This window comes from Pogoniulus pusillus, chromosome 4, assembly GCF_015220805.1.
Source record: "Pogoniulus pusillus isolate bPogPus1 chromosome 4, bPogPus1.pri, whole genome shotgun sequence".
In the NCBI taxonomy this organism is placed as follows: Eukaryota; Metazoa; Chordata; class Aves; order Piciformes; family Lybiidae; genus Pogoniulus; species Pogoniulus pusillus.
This window is the reverse complement of record NC_087267.1, coordinates 48912790-48930827: the sequence shown is the minus strand read 5'-3', so window position 1 is coordinate 48930827 and position 18038 is coordinate 48912790. Positions and strand designations below refer to the sequence as shown.

At 49.7% G+C, this 18038-nt stretch overlaps 1 protein-coding gene across 10 annotated transcripts in view; it reads left to right on the top strand.

Annotated features, from left to right (window-relative positions):
• PRR5 (proline rich 5) overlaps positions 1-12281 on the top strand; it is a 95210-nt gene extending 82929 nt beyond the window's left edge. For all 10 annotated transcript variants that reach the window (XM_064142851.1, XM_064142856.1, XM_064142852.1 and 7 more), the window contains 2 exons: positions 7466-7604; positions 10890-12281. In XM_064142851.1, the coding sequence (XP_063998921.1) occupies positions 7466-7604; positions 10890-11440 (690 nt within the window). In that variant the 3' untranslated portion in view covers positions 11441-12281. The remainder of the gene's footprint in view (positions 1-7465; positions 7605-10889) is intronic.
• The last annotated feature ends 5757 nt before the right edge of the window (positions 12282-18038 follow it).

The window sequence follows — 18038 nt, the reverse complement described above, 5'->3', positions numbered from 1 at the left end:
CATGGTAGGGGTCATGCTCTTCTCCAGGCAACTCGTGAGAAGATGAGAGGGCATGGCCTGAAGCTGTGCCAGGGGATGTTTAGGTTGGATGTTAGGAAGCACTTCCTCATGGAAAGGGTAATTACACTGGAATGGGCTGCACAGGGAGGTGGTGGAGTCGCTGTCTCTGGAGGTGTTTAAGGAAAGATTGGATATGGCACTTAGTGACGTGGTCTAGTCAGAGTGGTGGTGTCAGGTCATAGGCTGGACTTGCTGGGACCCCATCCCTGGAGGTATTCATGGTGAGGCAACCTGATCTCGTTGAGCATGCCCCTGCTTATTGCAAAAGGGGTGTCTTGGGTTCAAATGCAAGTTCCCAGAGACTCTTATAAATTTGGTAGACCCAATGACAATTTATAGAATTTATAGACTTTATAGAGTGCCCTCCCCTCCTCCCTCTCCTTTCCCCAAAAGACAGGGAGAGAGATAAAAGGTAGGGACACCCCAATAAATCAATCTCACTCGATTTGGAAGTAAAAAAGGAAAAGTTTAACAATAACTTAGAAAAAGGGATTGGAGGTAGGGGAGTTTACAAAGGATAAGGAAGGGAAAACAGCAAAATACAAAAACAGGGATGGATACAACCCGAGTAGTGTGATGGTGTCTCTGCCTCGTGGCTGGTATGCAGTATCAGTGTGTGTGTGTGTGATCATGAACGCAGGTAAGAGGAGAAACGAACAAGAGCAAGAGAGCGAGGAGCAGGAAGTGCTCCTCTTTTATACCGCAGGAAGTGGGGGGAGTGGGCTAACCATCACCTGGAGTGTGGCCCACCCCTGAGGAGGGGCCAAGACCCCTAGGGTCAGGTTCAGGGTCACTCCCCCAGGAGTGTTAACCCTATACAAGGGGTTGGACTAGATGACCATTGGAGGTCCCTTCCAACCCAGACCTTTCTGTGATTCTATGTAAAGTGCAGAGTTGTAAAGCCCCTGCTTTCTCAGAACAGGGTTGTGGGCCCCCCTGCCCCTTTTTGTACTACCTTTGCTATATCTCAGGTAACCACAGCAGAACCACCCAGGAGGGCTTTCAAACCAACTGGTCTCCTGCTTTCCACCCCACTCTTCTGTCAGAAGTCTTGTGTGCAAGGGTGAAGTTGCCAAATAAGGAGTTAGAAGCAGAATGATTAGTTGGAGTTACACAGGTTCAGGCAGAGACAGTTAATGCAGCAGCAGCAGCCACAGATGCTAACTGCCTTTGTTTATGTCTTTTGGGTTTATATCCCTCAGCAGAACCTATGAGTGATGCAGACATCACTATTGTTTTCTATTCACAGACAAGGATCTAGTTTCTCTCATCAAAATATTCCAATTAGCCTCAAACCAACACAGTGAGTGGCACACAGTGCCTGCAGTGCAGTGCCACTCTGCCCCTGGGCAGGAGCTGCAGCCAGGCAGAGGTGGCTCTAGCTTGCTCTGAGCCTGCAGACACTCTTCTGGGTCGCTTGGGCTGGGGCATTTGGTGAGTGATGGTGTTGCTCAGGTTATAGGCAGAGTTTGGGTTTGGCAAGCTGAGTATCAGGATATACAGAGGCCTGGAGGATGTTCATTGTTGAATAACACAGCAGAGAGAAATGCAGGAAAAACATTATTGTTTTAAGTCCAGGACATTATCTGCAGCCTGTTACACTCTTGGTCTCCCAGAGCTCCACACTGAGAAAATGGCTCGAGGGAAGTGCCCCATCGGATCCCTGCAGGAAGGCCTGGGACAGTAGCCAGTGCAGGAAGGAAGTCACAGGTGTCCACAGCACGTTTGTGCCAAGGGGCAGGACAGGAGTCACCATGGCTCCAGCAGACACCAGATGTTCTGTGACTGTTCTGTCTGGTTGGTAAAGCATTCTGTGGATCGTGGGAGAGCTGAGGAATAAGGCCAATGGCAGGCTTTGATAACAATGGGTGGGTTTACACTGCAAAGGTGGTATTTTGTGGCCTCCTCTTCAAAGGTGGGAATGAAAAGAGGCTGAAGTGAACAGGTGGGTGGAGATGAATATTGCCCTCTTGGGAGAGCAAGACTGAAGTTTGTGGACAGGACTGAAGAAGAAGGTAGTGCAGGTGATTGAAGAGTGGGGATTTTGAGGCAAGAAAGTGTTTCTTTGGAGTGGCAAGACAGAGGCTCCCCAGGCACACCACCTGCAGGGGTGAGCTGAATCTGTTCGTGCCCTAGCACAGCTGCTCCCTGGCCCTGTGATGAAGGTGTGTCACAGCATCTGGAGCCTGGGGGTCCAGTTTTCACCTCAGGAGCCTAGCACAACCCCACAAAGCTGCTGGAAGTGTGCCTATATCCCCTGTCAGAGCAGCAGTCAAGGTAGAGTGCAGCTCAGACTGCATTCATCAAGGTAGATGCAGCTGGTGTGGGAGCCTGGAGCAGATGGCCTAACGTGCTGGCCTTTGCCACTGGGTTATGAGCTTGACGCAGCCATGAATATATAGTGAGGTAGCAAGGATGTTGTCCTTCTGAAGGCTGAGAAGATCTTGGCTAAATCCCATCAAGACAGGAGGGGAAACCTTGGAACAGATCTCAACGTGATACAAATTAAGACCCTTTTATCGTTTGAAATGCTTTCTCTAGCATCGGCAGACAGCGCTTGGAAAGCACACAGGCACTTCACTAAGTCTTCTGAGCGATTCCTGTCTTGTTTTTGTCTAAGGTAAAGTGTTTGGATAGCTGTGGGCTCCTTCTGATGCCACTTTGCAAGCTTTCTCATTCCCTTCATGTGTCCTGTTCATACCTGTACTTGTGACTCTCCCAAAGTTATACAGGACACAGCACACCTGCAAACATTATTTGAAACCTGCTGAACTGGAACCCAAGTTCTGTCCACTCTGTTGGCCATTATTTGTTTCCCAGTCATCATTTTTCAGGAGGAACACAGAGAGTCCAGTGCAGAGCCACTAAGGTGAAGAAGGGAATGGAACATCTCTCTTAAGAGGAGAGGCTGAGGGAGCTGGGGCTGTGCTGCTGGGAGAGGAGGACACTGAGGGGTGACCTCATCAGTGGTTATAAATATATGCAGGGTGAGTGCCAGGAGGCTGGAGCCAGGCTCTGCTGGGGGATGCCCAGTGACAGGACCAGGGACAATGGGTGGAAGTTGAGGCAGAGGAAGTTTCCTGTAAACATGAGGATTTTTTTCCCTGTGAGGGTGACAAAGTCCTGGAACAGGCTGCCCAGGGGGGTTGTGGAGTCTCCCTGCCTGGATGTGTTCCTGTGTGATCTGGTATAGGAGATCCTGTTCTGCAGGGGGGTTGGATGGGCTGAGCTTTGGAGGTCCCTTCCAGTCCCTGTCATTCTGTGACTGTGATTTCTTTGTCAAGTAACAGCAAGTGGCATTCAGACAGCACTGCAGCCAAAAGGGGAAGTAAGGCACTCAGGAATGAGGTGGCAGGCTGATAGCCACCCACAGACACTGGCTGGAGAATCATGCTGAGCAGCGAATACATCCTGAACATCAGAATCCTTTCACAAGTGGAAGGAAACGTTGCACTTTTGTTCACTTGATCTGCACTTGGAGGCTTTCACCCTGACATACTTCTTTTTCAGGTAGTTCAGGACCTGTTATTGTCAGGTTGAATTAGCTGATGATGTTTGGTACCATGCTGCTGTCATGCCAGCTGCAAAATGAGAGTGCTGGCTGGAGTAAAGTATCACAGGCCCTAAGTTCAGGTTGAAACATGAGAGATTCGCTGTTCCAGTTGCTGCTTTTGGTTTCCAGGTTTGGGGTGTTGATCTGTTCCACCGGGTGGGCTGCAGGTCAGCTGTTAGGGGAGGTCGCTGGCTTCTGCTTCTGCACTTTGCTGCGCTCCTCCGCAAATAGGGCTAGGTAGCTTACATCTTGTTAAACTCCCCTTGTCTCAACCCAGAGGGCTTTTGTGCTGCTCTCCCTCCCAGCTCTGAGTAGAGGCAGAAAGAAAGAGTGATTTGCCATTGGAATGGGCTGCTTGGAGAGGTGGTGGAGTCACCATCCCTGGAGGTGTTTAAAAGGAGGCTGGATGAGGCACTTAGTGCCATGGGTTAGTTAAATAGAAGGTGTTAGGTTGGACTTGATGATCTCGAAGGTCTTTTCCAGCCTGGTTAATTCTGTGAGTGTGTGTGAGAGAAGGGGGCTTGTGAGAGCAGGCTGGGTTAACCCAGGACAGTTATGCAATCTGCCATTTTGCTACTCAGGCAAAATTCTTGCCGAGTATAACATTTAGGAGCTTAATTCTGCAACAAGATGCCTCAACTGCATGGCCACATAGCAACACACTAAAACATGAATTTACTTTGGGTTGCAAGAAGAGTCCTGTGTACATGAGTGTACAGAAAATGCATTGCAGCTCTAAGTGGGAGGAAGATTGCAGCTCCACTGGGTTTTCCTGTCGCTTCTGCAGCCTCATCAGCCCCACGTGTCAGCAGAAATGCAGAGTTAATGGTTAAGGACAAAAGGTTTTGCCTGCGTGCGACTCTTACCGCGCTAGTTACAATGTGACTTGTGCCTGGGTATTGGCGAGTGCAGGGCAAGGGACACAAGCCTCTGCACTGTCAGTACTGCTCGTCGAAATTACTCTGGAAGAAGTGTTTCTGGACAAGTTCTCCTTTTTTCTGAACCCTGTTGGTATTTCTTAGAGGGCAGAGACACCCTGTGGCACCAGCTACTGGTGCAGCACTGGGCAGCAGTTCTTCAGGGAGCTCAGTACACAACTGCAAGAACAAAAAGCCCAGGGATGTTTTCAATTCATCTCCACAGATCACATCCTCCCTGAGTGCCTTTCCTATAAGCAGGATGCACCTGTCTGCATTTAAATGTCCTACTGCCTCTTTCTGAGCTTTCACAAAGAATGCACTGGGTGGGAAAGGACACCAAGCCAGGAGCAGCTGTGGAGCTGTTGGAGGGTAGGAAAGCCCTGCAGAGGGACCTGGCCAGGCTGGATGGGTGGGCAGAGGCCATGGGATGGGATTGAACAAGGCCAAGTACAGGGTTCTACACTTTGGCCACAACAACCCCAAGCAGCTACAGGCTGGGGACAGAGTGGCTGAGAGCAGTCAGGCAGAGAGGGCCCTGGGGGTGCTGGCAGAGAGGAGCTGCAGAGGAGGCAGCAGTGCCCAGGTGGGCAGCAGAGCCAATGGCATCCTGGGCTGGCTCAGGAGCAGTGTGGGCAGCAGGACAAGGGAGGTTCTTGTGCCCCTGTGATCAGCACTGCTCAGGCCACCCCTGGAGTGCTGTGTCCAGTTTTGGGCTCCTCCACTGCAGAGAGATGTTGAGGTGCTGGAAGGTGCAGCTGGGAGAGATAAATTAAGGTGAACTGACACCAAATGAAAAAGGGCATCAAGGCTGGTAGGGGCCTGGAGCAGAGCCCTGTGAGGAGAGGCTGAGGGAGCTGGGGGTGTGCGGCCTGTAGCAGGGGAGGCTCAGGGCAGAGCTCATTGCTGCCTGCAGCTGCCTGCAGGGAGGCTGTAGCCAGGTGGGGTTGGGCTCTGCTGCCAGGCAACCAGCAACAGAAGAAGGGGACAGAGTCTCAAGCTGTGCCAGGGGAGGTCTAGGCTGGATGTTAGGAGGAAGTTGTTGTCAGAGAGAGTGATTGGCATTGGAATGGGCTGCCCAGGGAGGTGGTGGAGTGGCTGTGTGTGCTAGTTTGAAGCAGGCTAGAATGTTTTAGTGAGAAGAACTAGATTACAGGCTGTGTAAAGAAAACAGTGGTTATGTCTACTTCACTCATAGGCTTGCTGAGATGTATAAAAACATAAGTCAAAACATAGATAAGACGCTCGGCACCACTCTTGCTGGGGCTGCTGGCTGAGCTGCATCTCTCTAACCTCACCCTCCATTTTGGGCTAATCCACTTTGCTTCCTAACCCCCTGACTGAACCTCCATTCTCCCTTGGGACTGGGGTAAGGTTGAGAGGGGTAGGGGGAAGGTGAAGGGGCGGTTGGGAGCCCCTCCTGGGGACTTAGGTTTCTGGGAGGGCTGTTGTGTTTCTGTATTACCTTTTACCTTGAATATTTCTGTCTATAACTGTGCATACTGTAACTATCTGCTTGTATATTGTGCCAGCTGTAAATATAAGCTGCATTCATATTTCCAGAGTCGGCTGAGTCCAGTCTGGGTGATTTCTAAAGTGGGGGGGGGCAGGGAACACCCAAACCATCACACCGTGCCTGGAGGTGTTGAAGCCAAGCCTGGATGGGGCACTTAGTGCCATGGTCTGCTTGACTGGATAGGGCTGGGTGCTAGGTTGGGCTGGATGAGCTTGGAGGTCTCTTCCAACCTGCCTGATTCTATGGTTCTATGATCAAGTTTAAATCTGCTCTTCTGTAGTTTGTAGTGCTGTAGTGCTACATGCTGTTGTAAACTGTCCCTCCTCAGATTTGCTGTTAGGCCCCCTTCAGGTACTGGAAGGCTGATGTAAGGTCTCCTTGGACACTTCTCCAGGCTGAGCAAGCCCAACTCTCAGCCTGTTCTTGTAAGAGAGGTATCCCAGCACTCTGATCATATTTGCGGCCTTCATCTGGACACTCTATAGGTCGATGTCCTTCTTGTTTTCAGGGTCCCTTGTTTTGCTATCCCACCAGAGCAGAGTGGCAGAATCACCTCTCTCAGTCTGCTGGCCATGCTTCTTTTGATGCAGCCCAGGATGTGATTGATCCTCTGGACCACAAGTGCACATCACTGGCTCATGCCCAGCTTCTCATCCACCAGTAGTCCCAGTTCTTTCTGCAAGGCTGCTCTTTACCACATCATCCCCCAGCCTGTTACTGATACCAAGGATTGCTCTGTCACAGGTGCAGGACCTTGTACGTGGCCTTGTTGAACCTCCTGAGGTTCACCTGGGGCCACTTCTCTAGCTGACCCAGGTCCCTCTGGATGACATCCTGTCCCTCTAGCATAGACTGCACCACTCACCTTGGTGTCAGCTGAAAAGTTACTGAGGTGCACTCAGTCCCACTGTCTCTATCACTGATAAAGACATTAAACAGCACTAATCCCAGTGTGGACCCCTTAGGGATACCACCTGTCACCAATCTCCATATGGGCATCAAGCCATTAACTGCTACCCACTGCATGCAACAATCCAGCCAGTTCTTTATCCACCAAACAGTCCACCAACTGAATCCATGTCTCATTCACATAACTTCCAAGAGGATCTGTTCCATGATTTTTCCAGGCACAGAGGCTGACAGATTGGTAGTTCCCAGGGTCATCCTTTCTACCCTTCTGGGTACAGTATTTCCCATTTGTGCAGTACCTGCATGGTGAATCTTCTCTGATTCAGCTTGCACCTCTTGGCTTTACAGTAAGAGGAGTCAGGTGTAGTAACAAAGCAGTATCACATCATGGTGTACCTTTGGTGTATAACTTGGTGGAAATGGTTGCTGCCTCTCTGCTTGCCATGGCGAGCAAGGAAAGCTTGTGGTTGGAGGGGACAGTTCTCATCTTGGGTGTTTTCTGTCTTTCAGGGGGTTCATGAGTCAAAAGGAGTGACTGAAGATTATTTGAAACTGGAGTCCCTGATCCAAAAAGTCATTTCTCCTTACCTGGGCACCTATGGGCTGTATTCCAGTGACGGACCCTTCACACACTCGTCTTGTATCTTGGGTAAGAGTAACAGAGGTTTGATTTGGCACAGCACAGAGGGCTTCACCAAATCCTTGGTCCATGCAGGGCTGGGGTCCAGACAAGAGGAGATTTGCCAGTCAGGCTCCTTTCCTAAGACCATACCTCTTGCAGTGTGCGAAGTCACAGTGAACTTGCCAGTGTCAGAAGATGAAAACAGATCATCATAATGGTGCTCAGTAAGAAATCTGTGAATCTAGAGTATGCTCAGCATTTCCATTCTACCTTTTAATGAGAGAGCTTTTACACATGATGCATTGTGGACAGTGAGATGAGGGTGCAGGAAGCCTTTTCTAGAGTTCTGAGGAGTCTCTTGATTAGTGTGCAAAGATCAAAGTATGGTAGGGATTGGAAGAGAGCTTCAAAGATCATCTAGTCCAACCACCTGCCAGAGCAGGATCGACTGAGGTTAATCACACAGGAACATGTCCAGGCAGCTTTGGAATACCTCTGGCAGACTCTCTGAAAAACCTGTTCCAGTCCTCTGCCCCCCATATGCTTATATGGAGCACTCTGTGTTTCACCATTGCCCCTTGTGCTGTCACTGGACACCACTGAGAAGAGTCTGGCTCTATCCTCCTTTAGATATTTATAAGATTAAGTAATTAATGAGACCCTCCCTCAGTCACCTCTTTTCCAGGCTAAACAGACTCAGCTCTCTCAGCTTTACTTCATAAGGTCAATGTTCCACTGCCCTCATCATCTTAGTGGCCATCTGTTGGATTGTCTCCAGCAGTTCCTTGTCCTTAAACTGGGAAGCCCATATCTAGATGCAGTACTCTAGATGCGGTCTCACCAGGACAGCATAGATGGAGAAAAGAACCTCCCTGAACCTGGCCCTTCATAATGGACCCCAGGATACCATTGACCTTGTCTGCAGGAGCATGTTGCTGGCTCATGGTGAACTTGTCCACCAGCACTCTGGGGTTCTTTTCCCCAGAGCTGCTTTCCAGCAGGCCAGCCCCCAGCCTGCGCTGGTCCGTGGGGTTGTTCTTCCCCAGATGCAGGGCTCTACACCTGCCCTCACTGAGTTTCATGAGGTTTCTCCCCACCCAGCTCTCCAGCCTGTCCAGGTCATGCTGCTGAGTTGTGTGTTCTCTGCAGGTAGTTTAATTCATTCACTTGCCAGATATGGTCAGTAAGGGAGCTGAATGGAAGAATGACTGTGTTGCAGCAGGCATTTAAGAAACAAATCTGGTCTACCTGAATGAGCAAATAAAGGCCAGCTATTTATGAAAAATGGTTTGGGATTACTCCTTTGTACTCACTGCTTACTATTGAAAGGCCACAAGCACTTAAATGGAGCCCCAGATTGATATTTTCTGAATGCAAGCTTCTGTATGTCAGGACAGAAAAAATGTAGTACCCAAAGGGAGTAAAACTCCAATGAAATGGGCTGTTAAGAAATGAATGTTGCATTATATGGCTGCAGAAGATAGGTAGATTTGGTAGACCAGGCATATCCCCTTAGAGCAGTCTGAGGTGCAGATTTGTAGCAGTACCCCTGAGCCTTGATCCAGGGCAGCTAAGTACATACATCTGTGCTGCTTTCAAGGTAATGCACCTAGCTCTTGTCCAGCCATTTAGCTAATGTGACTTAAAGCTGCGACACACTGGTCTTGGGACTGTGGAGGCCACTGACCTTGGGCCTCTAATCAATGCTTGTTTATAAATATCTGAGGGCTGGGTGTCACGTGAGAGGGGACAGGCTCTTCTCAGTTGTGCCCTGTGATAGGACAAGGGGAAATGGATGTAAAGTACAGCACAGGAAGTTCCACCTCAACATGAGGAGGAACTTCTTCACTGTAAGTGTCACGGAGCACTGGCACAGGCTGCCCAGACAAGTTGTGGAGTCTCCTTCTCTGGAGACCTGTCTGGATGTGTCCCTGTGTGTCCCGAGCTAGATTGTATGGTCCTGCTCTGGCAGAGGGGTTGGACTTGATGATCTCTTTGGGTCCCTTCCAGCCCCTAACATCCTGTGATCTTGTGACCTCTTTCTTTTCCTGTCTGGCCAGTGCACACAGCCTTCATTTTCATCTGAGCCTCGGTGTGGCCAAAAAGTTGGAGTTCCTGTGACAGGGCAAGCCCCAAGCAACCTTTTCTGTTTGCCAGGTCAAACTCTTAGCAAAGAAAAAGTCCGAAAGTGAACTTGGTTGGGCTGATTTTGCTGCCAAGGTGGACCCAACTGCAAAATACAGTGTTAAGTCTAGAAACTGGCTTTTTCAGTTCTTCAGCATCAGATTGGAACGCGTGTCCAGGGAAGCATGGAATTAGACACAGTGTGATTTTAGGAGGGAGCGTCGCTTGTAAAGGAAAGTGTGTGGTTTGCTGGGGGAGTGTATACCAGTGTCTTCCTTTAGGCGTTCAAAGCAGCTGGTACTGGTTTAAAGGCAGTGGTAGAGATTGACTTCCAGAGTGGGACTTTTCCAGCCATGCCCCTTTCACAGGGATGGCAAAGCGAGAGTAGCAGGAAGAAAGTTTCAAAAGTGAGACCTATTATTCATGCCACTTCTTTGCTTTAGCACGAGTGAGTCTGAGTGCCGAGGTTTGCAGAAAAACTCGCATGATGCTCGTTTTGATCTAGCTCCAGCCCGAAACCACTGCTGGGGCATCTCGGTGCTGACCTGCTGCCACCTGCTGCTCGGCGTCGGCTAACAGCAGCCTTCACGCTGACTGCTGGATTGGGTGCAGCGATGTTGTCTGAAATGCTTGCTGTGGGTGCTGCCCGCCAGTTAACGTTTCCAGGCACTCCACTGTGCTCCTCTTGTGTGGTCTTTGAATGATGCTTTGAATCTTAATTTTTCCCAGAATAATTAGTAAGATTGTCTGCCTTAATCCTTGTGCTTCAAGTTTGAAGAGACCTGATTTTCCCAGGCTGGGTAGAAAACTTGAATTTCAACTACTAGAAATAAGTGATGACCTTCCTATCCTGAACACAAACAGAACAGCACTTTCTGTCCTAAAGAAAGCATTTGCAATTGCTTGTTACTTCTCCTGCATTTACTGCTGAAGTCGTATGGCTATAAGGGTATCTCAGCGATTACTTGTAAAGGTAGGTTTGGGGTCTTGGGCATGCTAAAGAAATCTGTGACTCTGACTATAGCCCTGGCAAGACAGTAGAGTGTCTTCTCCTGTCAGAGTTTCCTGGCGTTCAGGAAGGGCTTACAAATGTTCAGGCATTGACTTGCGTTGCAGCGTTTGTGATCACTAGTACCAGGAGAGCAGCAGGCGTTGCGGGCGTTACTCTGGGTCTTTCTGTGTTGACAGAGAAGCGGTTCTTCAGGCGTTCCAAATCGGGTGACATCCTCACCAAGAACCCTGTGGTGCGGTCCAAAAGCTACAACAATCCGCTGCTGACGCCAGTGGCCGAGTACGAAACCGAGGGCATGGCTGCCAACGGCACGGGCATCCGAAGGCACTCCGTCTCAGAAATGACCTCCTGCCTGGAGCTTCAGGGGTACTCCAACCTCACCACCATCATGGACAATGGCTCCAAGAGCTCCATGATGGCCACAAAAAGCTCGCTGTCCGGAGACCAGGAGAGGCCCAATGCTGGGTCAGTACAGTGTTCCAGCAAACTCAGCACAGTTGAGCAACAAAAAGGACTCTTCCACTCAATGGATGACCCACATAGATCCTTTGAGGTGGACAGGGACCCTTCCTTGATTCCCATTCCCTCTTCCAGCCCTGAGAACATAGTGGATCAGATTTTGGAGTCGATTGACTCTGATTCTGAAGGCATTTTTATCGACTTTGGCCGAGGCTGTTCCAGTTCATCAGCGTACAGTGTGGATGCGACCAGACAGAGCATCATGTGAAAGGCACTGGGAGACAAGCCTCGGCTTCGCGTAGTGCATCTGAAAGTTGCTAAGGTGCTGAGTCGGACTGTGGGTGAGCCACGTGTCTAGGACAGAACCTGTCTTGTGCTCATCTCAGCCCTTCTGAAGTACAGAAACGCAAGTTTACAGGCAGGCAGGAATCTGCTGCAGGGAGGGAGAAACCACAACCACTTCTCCCTTCCACTCTGCAGTCAGATTTCCTTCTGTCTTTGTAAACCTAAGGGTTCACAACTTGGCAAGTGTACAGTGCTCCTAGGCCAGCTGGCAGTGTCCATTCAGTGGAACAGCATCACAAATCAGCGTGTTCACTTGTAACGTTCTCGAGATTCCCTGTCGGTGGCAGGGTGTTCTCTGAATGGGGACACTTCGGCCAAAGTGAAAACGTATCTTTTTAAGAGACAAACCAAAAACCTAGAGGCTGTGGACCATTGCACCACAGAGTACAGTGATAAGGAAGTCTCTCACAATCTTGTCCTTGTGCATCTTGAGTGCACTCCTTGGCCTAACGATGACTTAAGAGTTCTTGAAGGCAAATAAAGAGAAGCGTGCTGCTTGATGTCACATGATGCCTCGTGTCTCACATTCTGTCTCACAGCTGATAACTGATGTCCGTGAGAGAGCTGCCTTGAAACTGGCTTTAAGGCTGTGTTGATTTGCTCTGTACGTAGCACTTCCAGGAAGTCTCTGCACTGCTGACTCCCAAAGCGACTGTCGTATAGAGAGATTCCAGCAGAATTCAACTTGTTTCCTAAATAAACAAAAAAATACAGCCTCTTGGTGGAAATCCTCATTAAATATTGATGTTCTTAAAGAAATACAATAGTGCATGTCCTAGTAATTATGTGTTGGATGTGATCAGATAGCTGTGATATTTGGGGAGATGAAACATTACAGCTTGTCTGATCTTGAGCACTCTCAGCTCTTTGATTCTCCCTCCCTGTGACATGGTGTTGTAAGAGCTGTATCAGTGGTTTTACAGACAACTGGTGCACATGATACTAAGGTGAAATACTCCTGATTGAATGATTTTTGACCAGATGGTTTTACAGTAAAGAAAGAGCTACTTCAGGTCACTCCATTCGAGGCATCTTCTCTGTAGGAGTCAGTCAGTAACTCCTGAGCTGCTCAGCAGAGACTGGTTGTGACTGCTGTGGCAGTGCCTTGTGCTTAGTTCAGGTGCTCAGGGACTCCATCTTTGCTCAGTACTTGCACTGCTGACCCCAACAACTGCCAAACTCTTCCCCAGGTTCTATTTTTCTAGACTCAGGACCCCACTTCTGGTACTTTCTTTCCTTTGGCATCACTGCTTGGTAGCCTGCGAAGCGTGAGCTGTCTTCTGTAACCGCGCGATTTCACTGCTGCAGCTTTCTGTTTCTGGATAGATGTGCAGATTCTCTGCAACATGGACGGTGAAGAGCCTCCGAGTCAGCTGAGGAATGAGCCCCAGGAATGACACAGGAGGTTGATGTCTGTTTTGCTTCTTTGTGTTTCACATGTTCAGCTCTGCATGCCCTACAGGTAGGCACTTAAGGTAGGTTATACTTAAAAGTCTATTTTACACAGAGCTTTTATGTCCAAACAGTCTCAAGCCAGGTGTGATGGGTTAGGAACTCTTCCCCACCACCACTATTGGAATTTGCCAGGTTAGCTCAGATGGCTTGGAAGTAAGATGAAGCTCTATTTACAGCAAAGCAAAATGTACACAATATATACACAATATATGTACATGTACTTACAGCTACATACAGACTAGAAACAATACAGAAATCCAGTCTCCCTCCCAGACAAAGGAAGCTGCCCAGAAGGGGCTCAGAGCTACCCCCTCTTTCTCCCTCTACTTTCCCAGACAGACAAACAAAACAACCAGCAAGGCTTTCGTTGTTAGGAGTTGGTCAAGATTAGAGGAGGGATATTAGAGCAGGTTGAAGGAGAAGCGAAAGGGAGCAGTGTTGCAGACCAGCATGGGACAAACTGTTGACATTTTAGCTTCTTATCCCTCTCAGCAAGCCACTAAATGATAAAGACTTCATCATTCTTTTATTTTCACAGCAAATGATCTAGTTTCTCTTGTTAAAATATTCCAGTTAATCTCAAACCGGCACACCAGGGAACACACCTGGATGGGATTATACAATACAGGGCAGAGCCAGAGCAGAGGGACTTAACACCAGTGGGCAGAAACACAGCCTCGGTGATAGCAACTCCAGTGTCTGGAGAAGGTCATAGGATCATAGAATGATTTAGGCTGGAAGGGACCTCAAAGCTCATCCAGTTCCAACCCCCTGCCATAGGCAGGGACACCTTCCACTAGAACAGGTTGCTCAAGGTCTCATGCAACCTGGCCTTGAGCACCTCCATCTCTGAGGTCCAATAAATGAAACGTCTTGGGGTGCAGACCTCTAACTAGCCATCTGGACATGCAACCAGAAGTTGGGTAGCCAAAATAAATCCGCTTACCAAAGTGGGGCAAAGGCTCCTTAGAAGACATCCCAGTCCAAGGGGGTGGAATCCGACTGCCTGCATGCTTGCTGCTCAGAGACCAACTCCCAGTGTCTCCATAGCAGGACTCCATTTATACCCAGAGTCAAGGGTGCACTGTGGTCACTTTCTAACTAGAAGGAGGGCTGAGATCTCCAAATAACACAAAACCAGGGTGGGACCTTCTGGGCCCAGAGGTACCAATTAGTGTCTGCAAGGCATCAAGCTGAACTTTGTCAGCTCTCTTTGTCTTTTGTGGCTGTCAGGACAGCTGTACCTGCCACAATCTCTTACGAGCTCTCATTGCTGCTTCTCTGCAGGCTCAGTGGTCTTGCATCTCCCTTTAGGGTTTGCAGTGGTTAGAGCTTGTACAATACTGTGTTGTTGCTTTCCAGATTGGCCACTGGATTGCACCATTGCTCCAAATAAATGCATCTAAAAGCAATACAGCATCAGAAAGCAGAGCAGCCAGCTCTGTATGTAAAAGGCCTTTTGTGTTCTCACTTTCCTAACTCCCTCTGAGTGACCAGCAGCAGTATCCTGAGCTTGCTACAAGATGTGGTGCTTGGGGATATGGTTTAGGGGTGAAGTTTGTGGAACAGGGTCACAGGTTGGACTTAGGGACTTTTCCAACAGGAATGTTTCTGTGATGCTGTGAATTGGTGTTTTTAGTAATCTGAGTACATCCCTTCACATCTAAAGGATGGAAGATACAAAGGCTTCAGCCTGCTTTCTGTGTGCCCTTGTAGATGAAATGGTCAGTATTCCACATTTAGTATGCCCAAGTCATAGTTATGCCAGGTTACACCAGCGACAAAATAGTGCTGAAAGGAAAAGGAGCTGAACTCTACAGGACTTCCACTGGTCCCTGTTCAACATGCAGCATAGGCTCATAGAATAGGATCAGTCAGGATTGGAAGAGCCACCCCCCCTGCCATGGGCAGGGACACCTCACACTGGATCAGGCTGTCCAGAGCCTCATCCAGCCTGTCCTTAAACACCTCCAGGGATGGGGTTTCCACCACCTCGCAGGGCAACCTGTTCTAGTGTCTCACCACCTTCATACTGAAGGACTTCTTCCTAACATCCAGTCTGAATCTACCCATTTCTAGCTTGGCTCCATTCCCCCCCAGTCCTATCACTACCTGACACCCTAAAAAGTCCATTCCCAGATTTCTTGTAGCCCCTTTAAGATACTGGAATGCCACAATATGATCACCTGGGAGCCTTCTCCTCTCCATACTGAACAGCCCCAAATCCCTCAGTCTCTCCTCACCAGAGGTGCTGCAGCTCTCTGACCATCCTCGTGGGCCTTTTCTGGATGTGTTACAGCACCTCCATATCCCTCTTGTACCAGGGGCTCCAGAACTGGATGCAGTACTCCAGATGGGGTCTCACCAGTGTGGAGTAGAGGGAGTGGATTGCTTCTCTCAACCTGCTGGCCGCACTTCTCCTGATGCAGCCCAGGATCTGGTTGCTCTCTGGGCTGCAAGAGTACACTGATAGCTCATATTGAGCTTCTGGTCCACCAGCACTCCCAAGACCCTCTCCTCAGGGCTGCTCTGCCCACCCTAAATTGGTGCTTGGTATTGCCTGGACTCAGATGCAGGACCTTGCACTTGGGTGGGCAAGCACTGCAGAGGGACCTTGCCAGGCTGGATGAGTGGGCAGAGGCCATGGGATGAGACTGAACAAGGCCAAGTGCAGGGTTCTACACTTTGGCCACAACAACTCCAAGCAGCACTACAGGCTGGGGACAGTGGCTGAGAGCAGCCAGGCAGAGAGGGCCCTGGGGGTGCTGGCAGAGAGGAGCTGCAGAGGAGGCAGCAGTGTGCCCAGGTGGGCAGCAGAGCCAATGGCATCCTGGGCTGGCTCAGGAGCAGTGTGGGCAGCAGGGCAAGGGAGGTTCTTCTGCCCCTGTGCTCAGGCCACACCTTCAGTTCTGTGTCCAGTTCTGGGCTCCTCAATTCAAGAGCGATGTTGAGGTGCTGGAAGGTGTTGAGAGCAGGGCAGCAAGGCTGGGGAGGGGCCTGGAGCAGAGCCCTGTGAGGAGAGGCTGAGGGAGCTGGGGGTGTGCGGCCTGTAGCAGGGGAGGCTCAGGGAAGACCTCATTGCTCTCTACAACTACCTATAAAGTATGCACTACCTTCATGTAATCACCTGCACTGGTCAGACACCTCCTAGGCAGCATTGCCATCTGCCAGGATGGATAAGGGAGCAGTGGGTTGCTGGCAATAACAGGGAGTTATGTTTTATTTTCTCAGTCCTTGAGATCATTATGCTGGAAGTGATTGGGTAGCTTAAGAAGCTTAGGGACAACTGAGGCAAGTACTGCCTTGGTGTCAAAATTATTCACTCTGCCTTGAGTGGTTGTTAAGTAACTGTAAATGCTACCATCCCTGTTCTGGAGCTGCAGAGGCAGCACTTTGAGATGCCCACTGCTGCCATGTGGCTCTACATCTCCAGCTGCAGAGCACTGGCACAGTATTTCTGCCCTTAAATGACGATGCCTGGTGCCTTGGGCCCTGAGCTCACTGGTGCTTCATCTCCACAAGATAAAAAGCGCTCTATACAGATAAAATGAGGCTGTCAAGAAGGGGTGGTGTTGAAGACAGACTCTAGAGAAAGATAGAGATATTATTAAAGCTTGATTCCCATTTGGATGTTATGTGCTACACAGCCCTTCCTCCTGCCCTTTCAATAGTTGGCAACAAGTACCATGTGTTTGGCTTGTCCTTCTGGTGCACAGGCTGTTTTGAAGCAGTAGGAGACACCATAAAAATGGTTTAGTGACTCTGACAACGCCTAGGAAGGGTGAATTGTTTTCTGTCAGTATTACAATATATGCCAAGTAACAATCTCAAAGAACTGATGACAATTCACCTCTTGGAGGATTTATTTCTTACTTTTTTTCCTTGGTCAGAATTCTGTCCTAGATGGAGGAGAGGAGCAGAGTCAGTCTCATTGCCATTGCCTCAACTGTGTCAGTCTGACATGAGGTAAGAGACCTGTTTTTTCCTGTGGTCTCCTTGCTGAGGTGCTTGCAGCAGGTGGTGGTTGTGGTGCTCCTGGTATAGATCACAGCTTGCTAGAACCGGGTGGGTGCCAAACCAGATTGCATTAAATTGGTTTTAATTATCCAATTTGTGCTGGGTTAAACCCATCCTAGGGTGAGGGAGTGGATTGGAAACCTGACCCAGGTGGCCAGGGAGACCTGGACCCTCCTGACAGCAGGACACCACCCTCTCCCTCCTCCCCCCCCACCCAGGTCAGAGTTTATTCCACTCCCAGTTCCTGCCCACAGCCCTATTTAAGAGGCAGTCAAGGTCTTACTCTTTTGCTCTTGCCTCTGTGGCCTCTTGCCGCTCCTGTTAACCACATGTCCAGTCCTGCTGCCTCCCGTTGGGGCCTGCATCCAAGGAGACTCCATCTCTCTCTGGGCAGCCCATGGCTAGCCAGCCTGGTTTTGTGTATGTATCTGCACCTATTCCCTTCCCTTACAGCTCTCTAACCTTCCTTTCCCTTAAATACCTTTCATTCGTTGTTAAAGTTACTTCTTTTTAACTTCCAAGGGCTGCTCTTTGGTTGTTTTCTGCCTTTGACTCTTCTGCCTGCTCCTGTTCCAGAGGAGGGAAGGCATCCTGCATTCTGTGCCATCTGGCCTGTGGGCTCGGGGGAAGCTGGAGCAGATCTGGTATCGTGCTGGAGAAGGTCCAGTGGATGGCTGTGAGGGTGTTTAGGGGACTGGAGCACTGCCTGATGAGGAGAGGCTGAGGGACCTGAGGCTTTTTGACTGGGAAAGGAGGAGACTGAGAGGGGATCTAATAAATGTCTGTAGATAGCTGAGAGTCAGGAGGGGGGGACAGGCTCTGCTCACTGCTCCCTGGGCTAGGACAAGCAGCAATGGGTGGAAGCTGCAGCACAGGAGGTTCCAGCTCAATGCAAGGGGGAATTTCTTGACTGTAAGGGTCCCAGAGCCCTGGCACAGGCTGCCCAGAGAGGCTGTGGAGTCTCCTTCTGTGGAGCCTTTGCAGGCCTGTCTGGATGTGTTGTGTGTGCCCTGAGCTAGATCGTGTGGCCCTGCTCTGGCAGGGGGTTA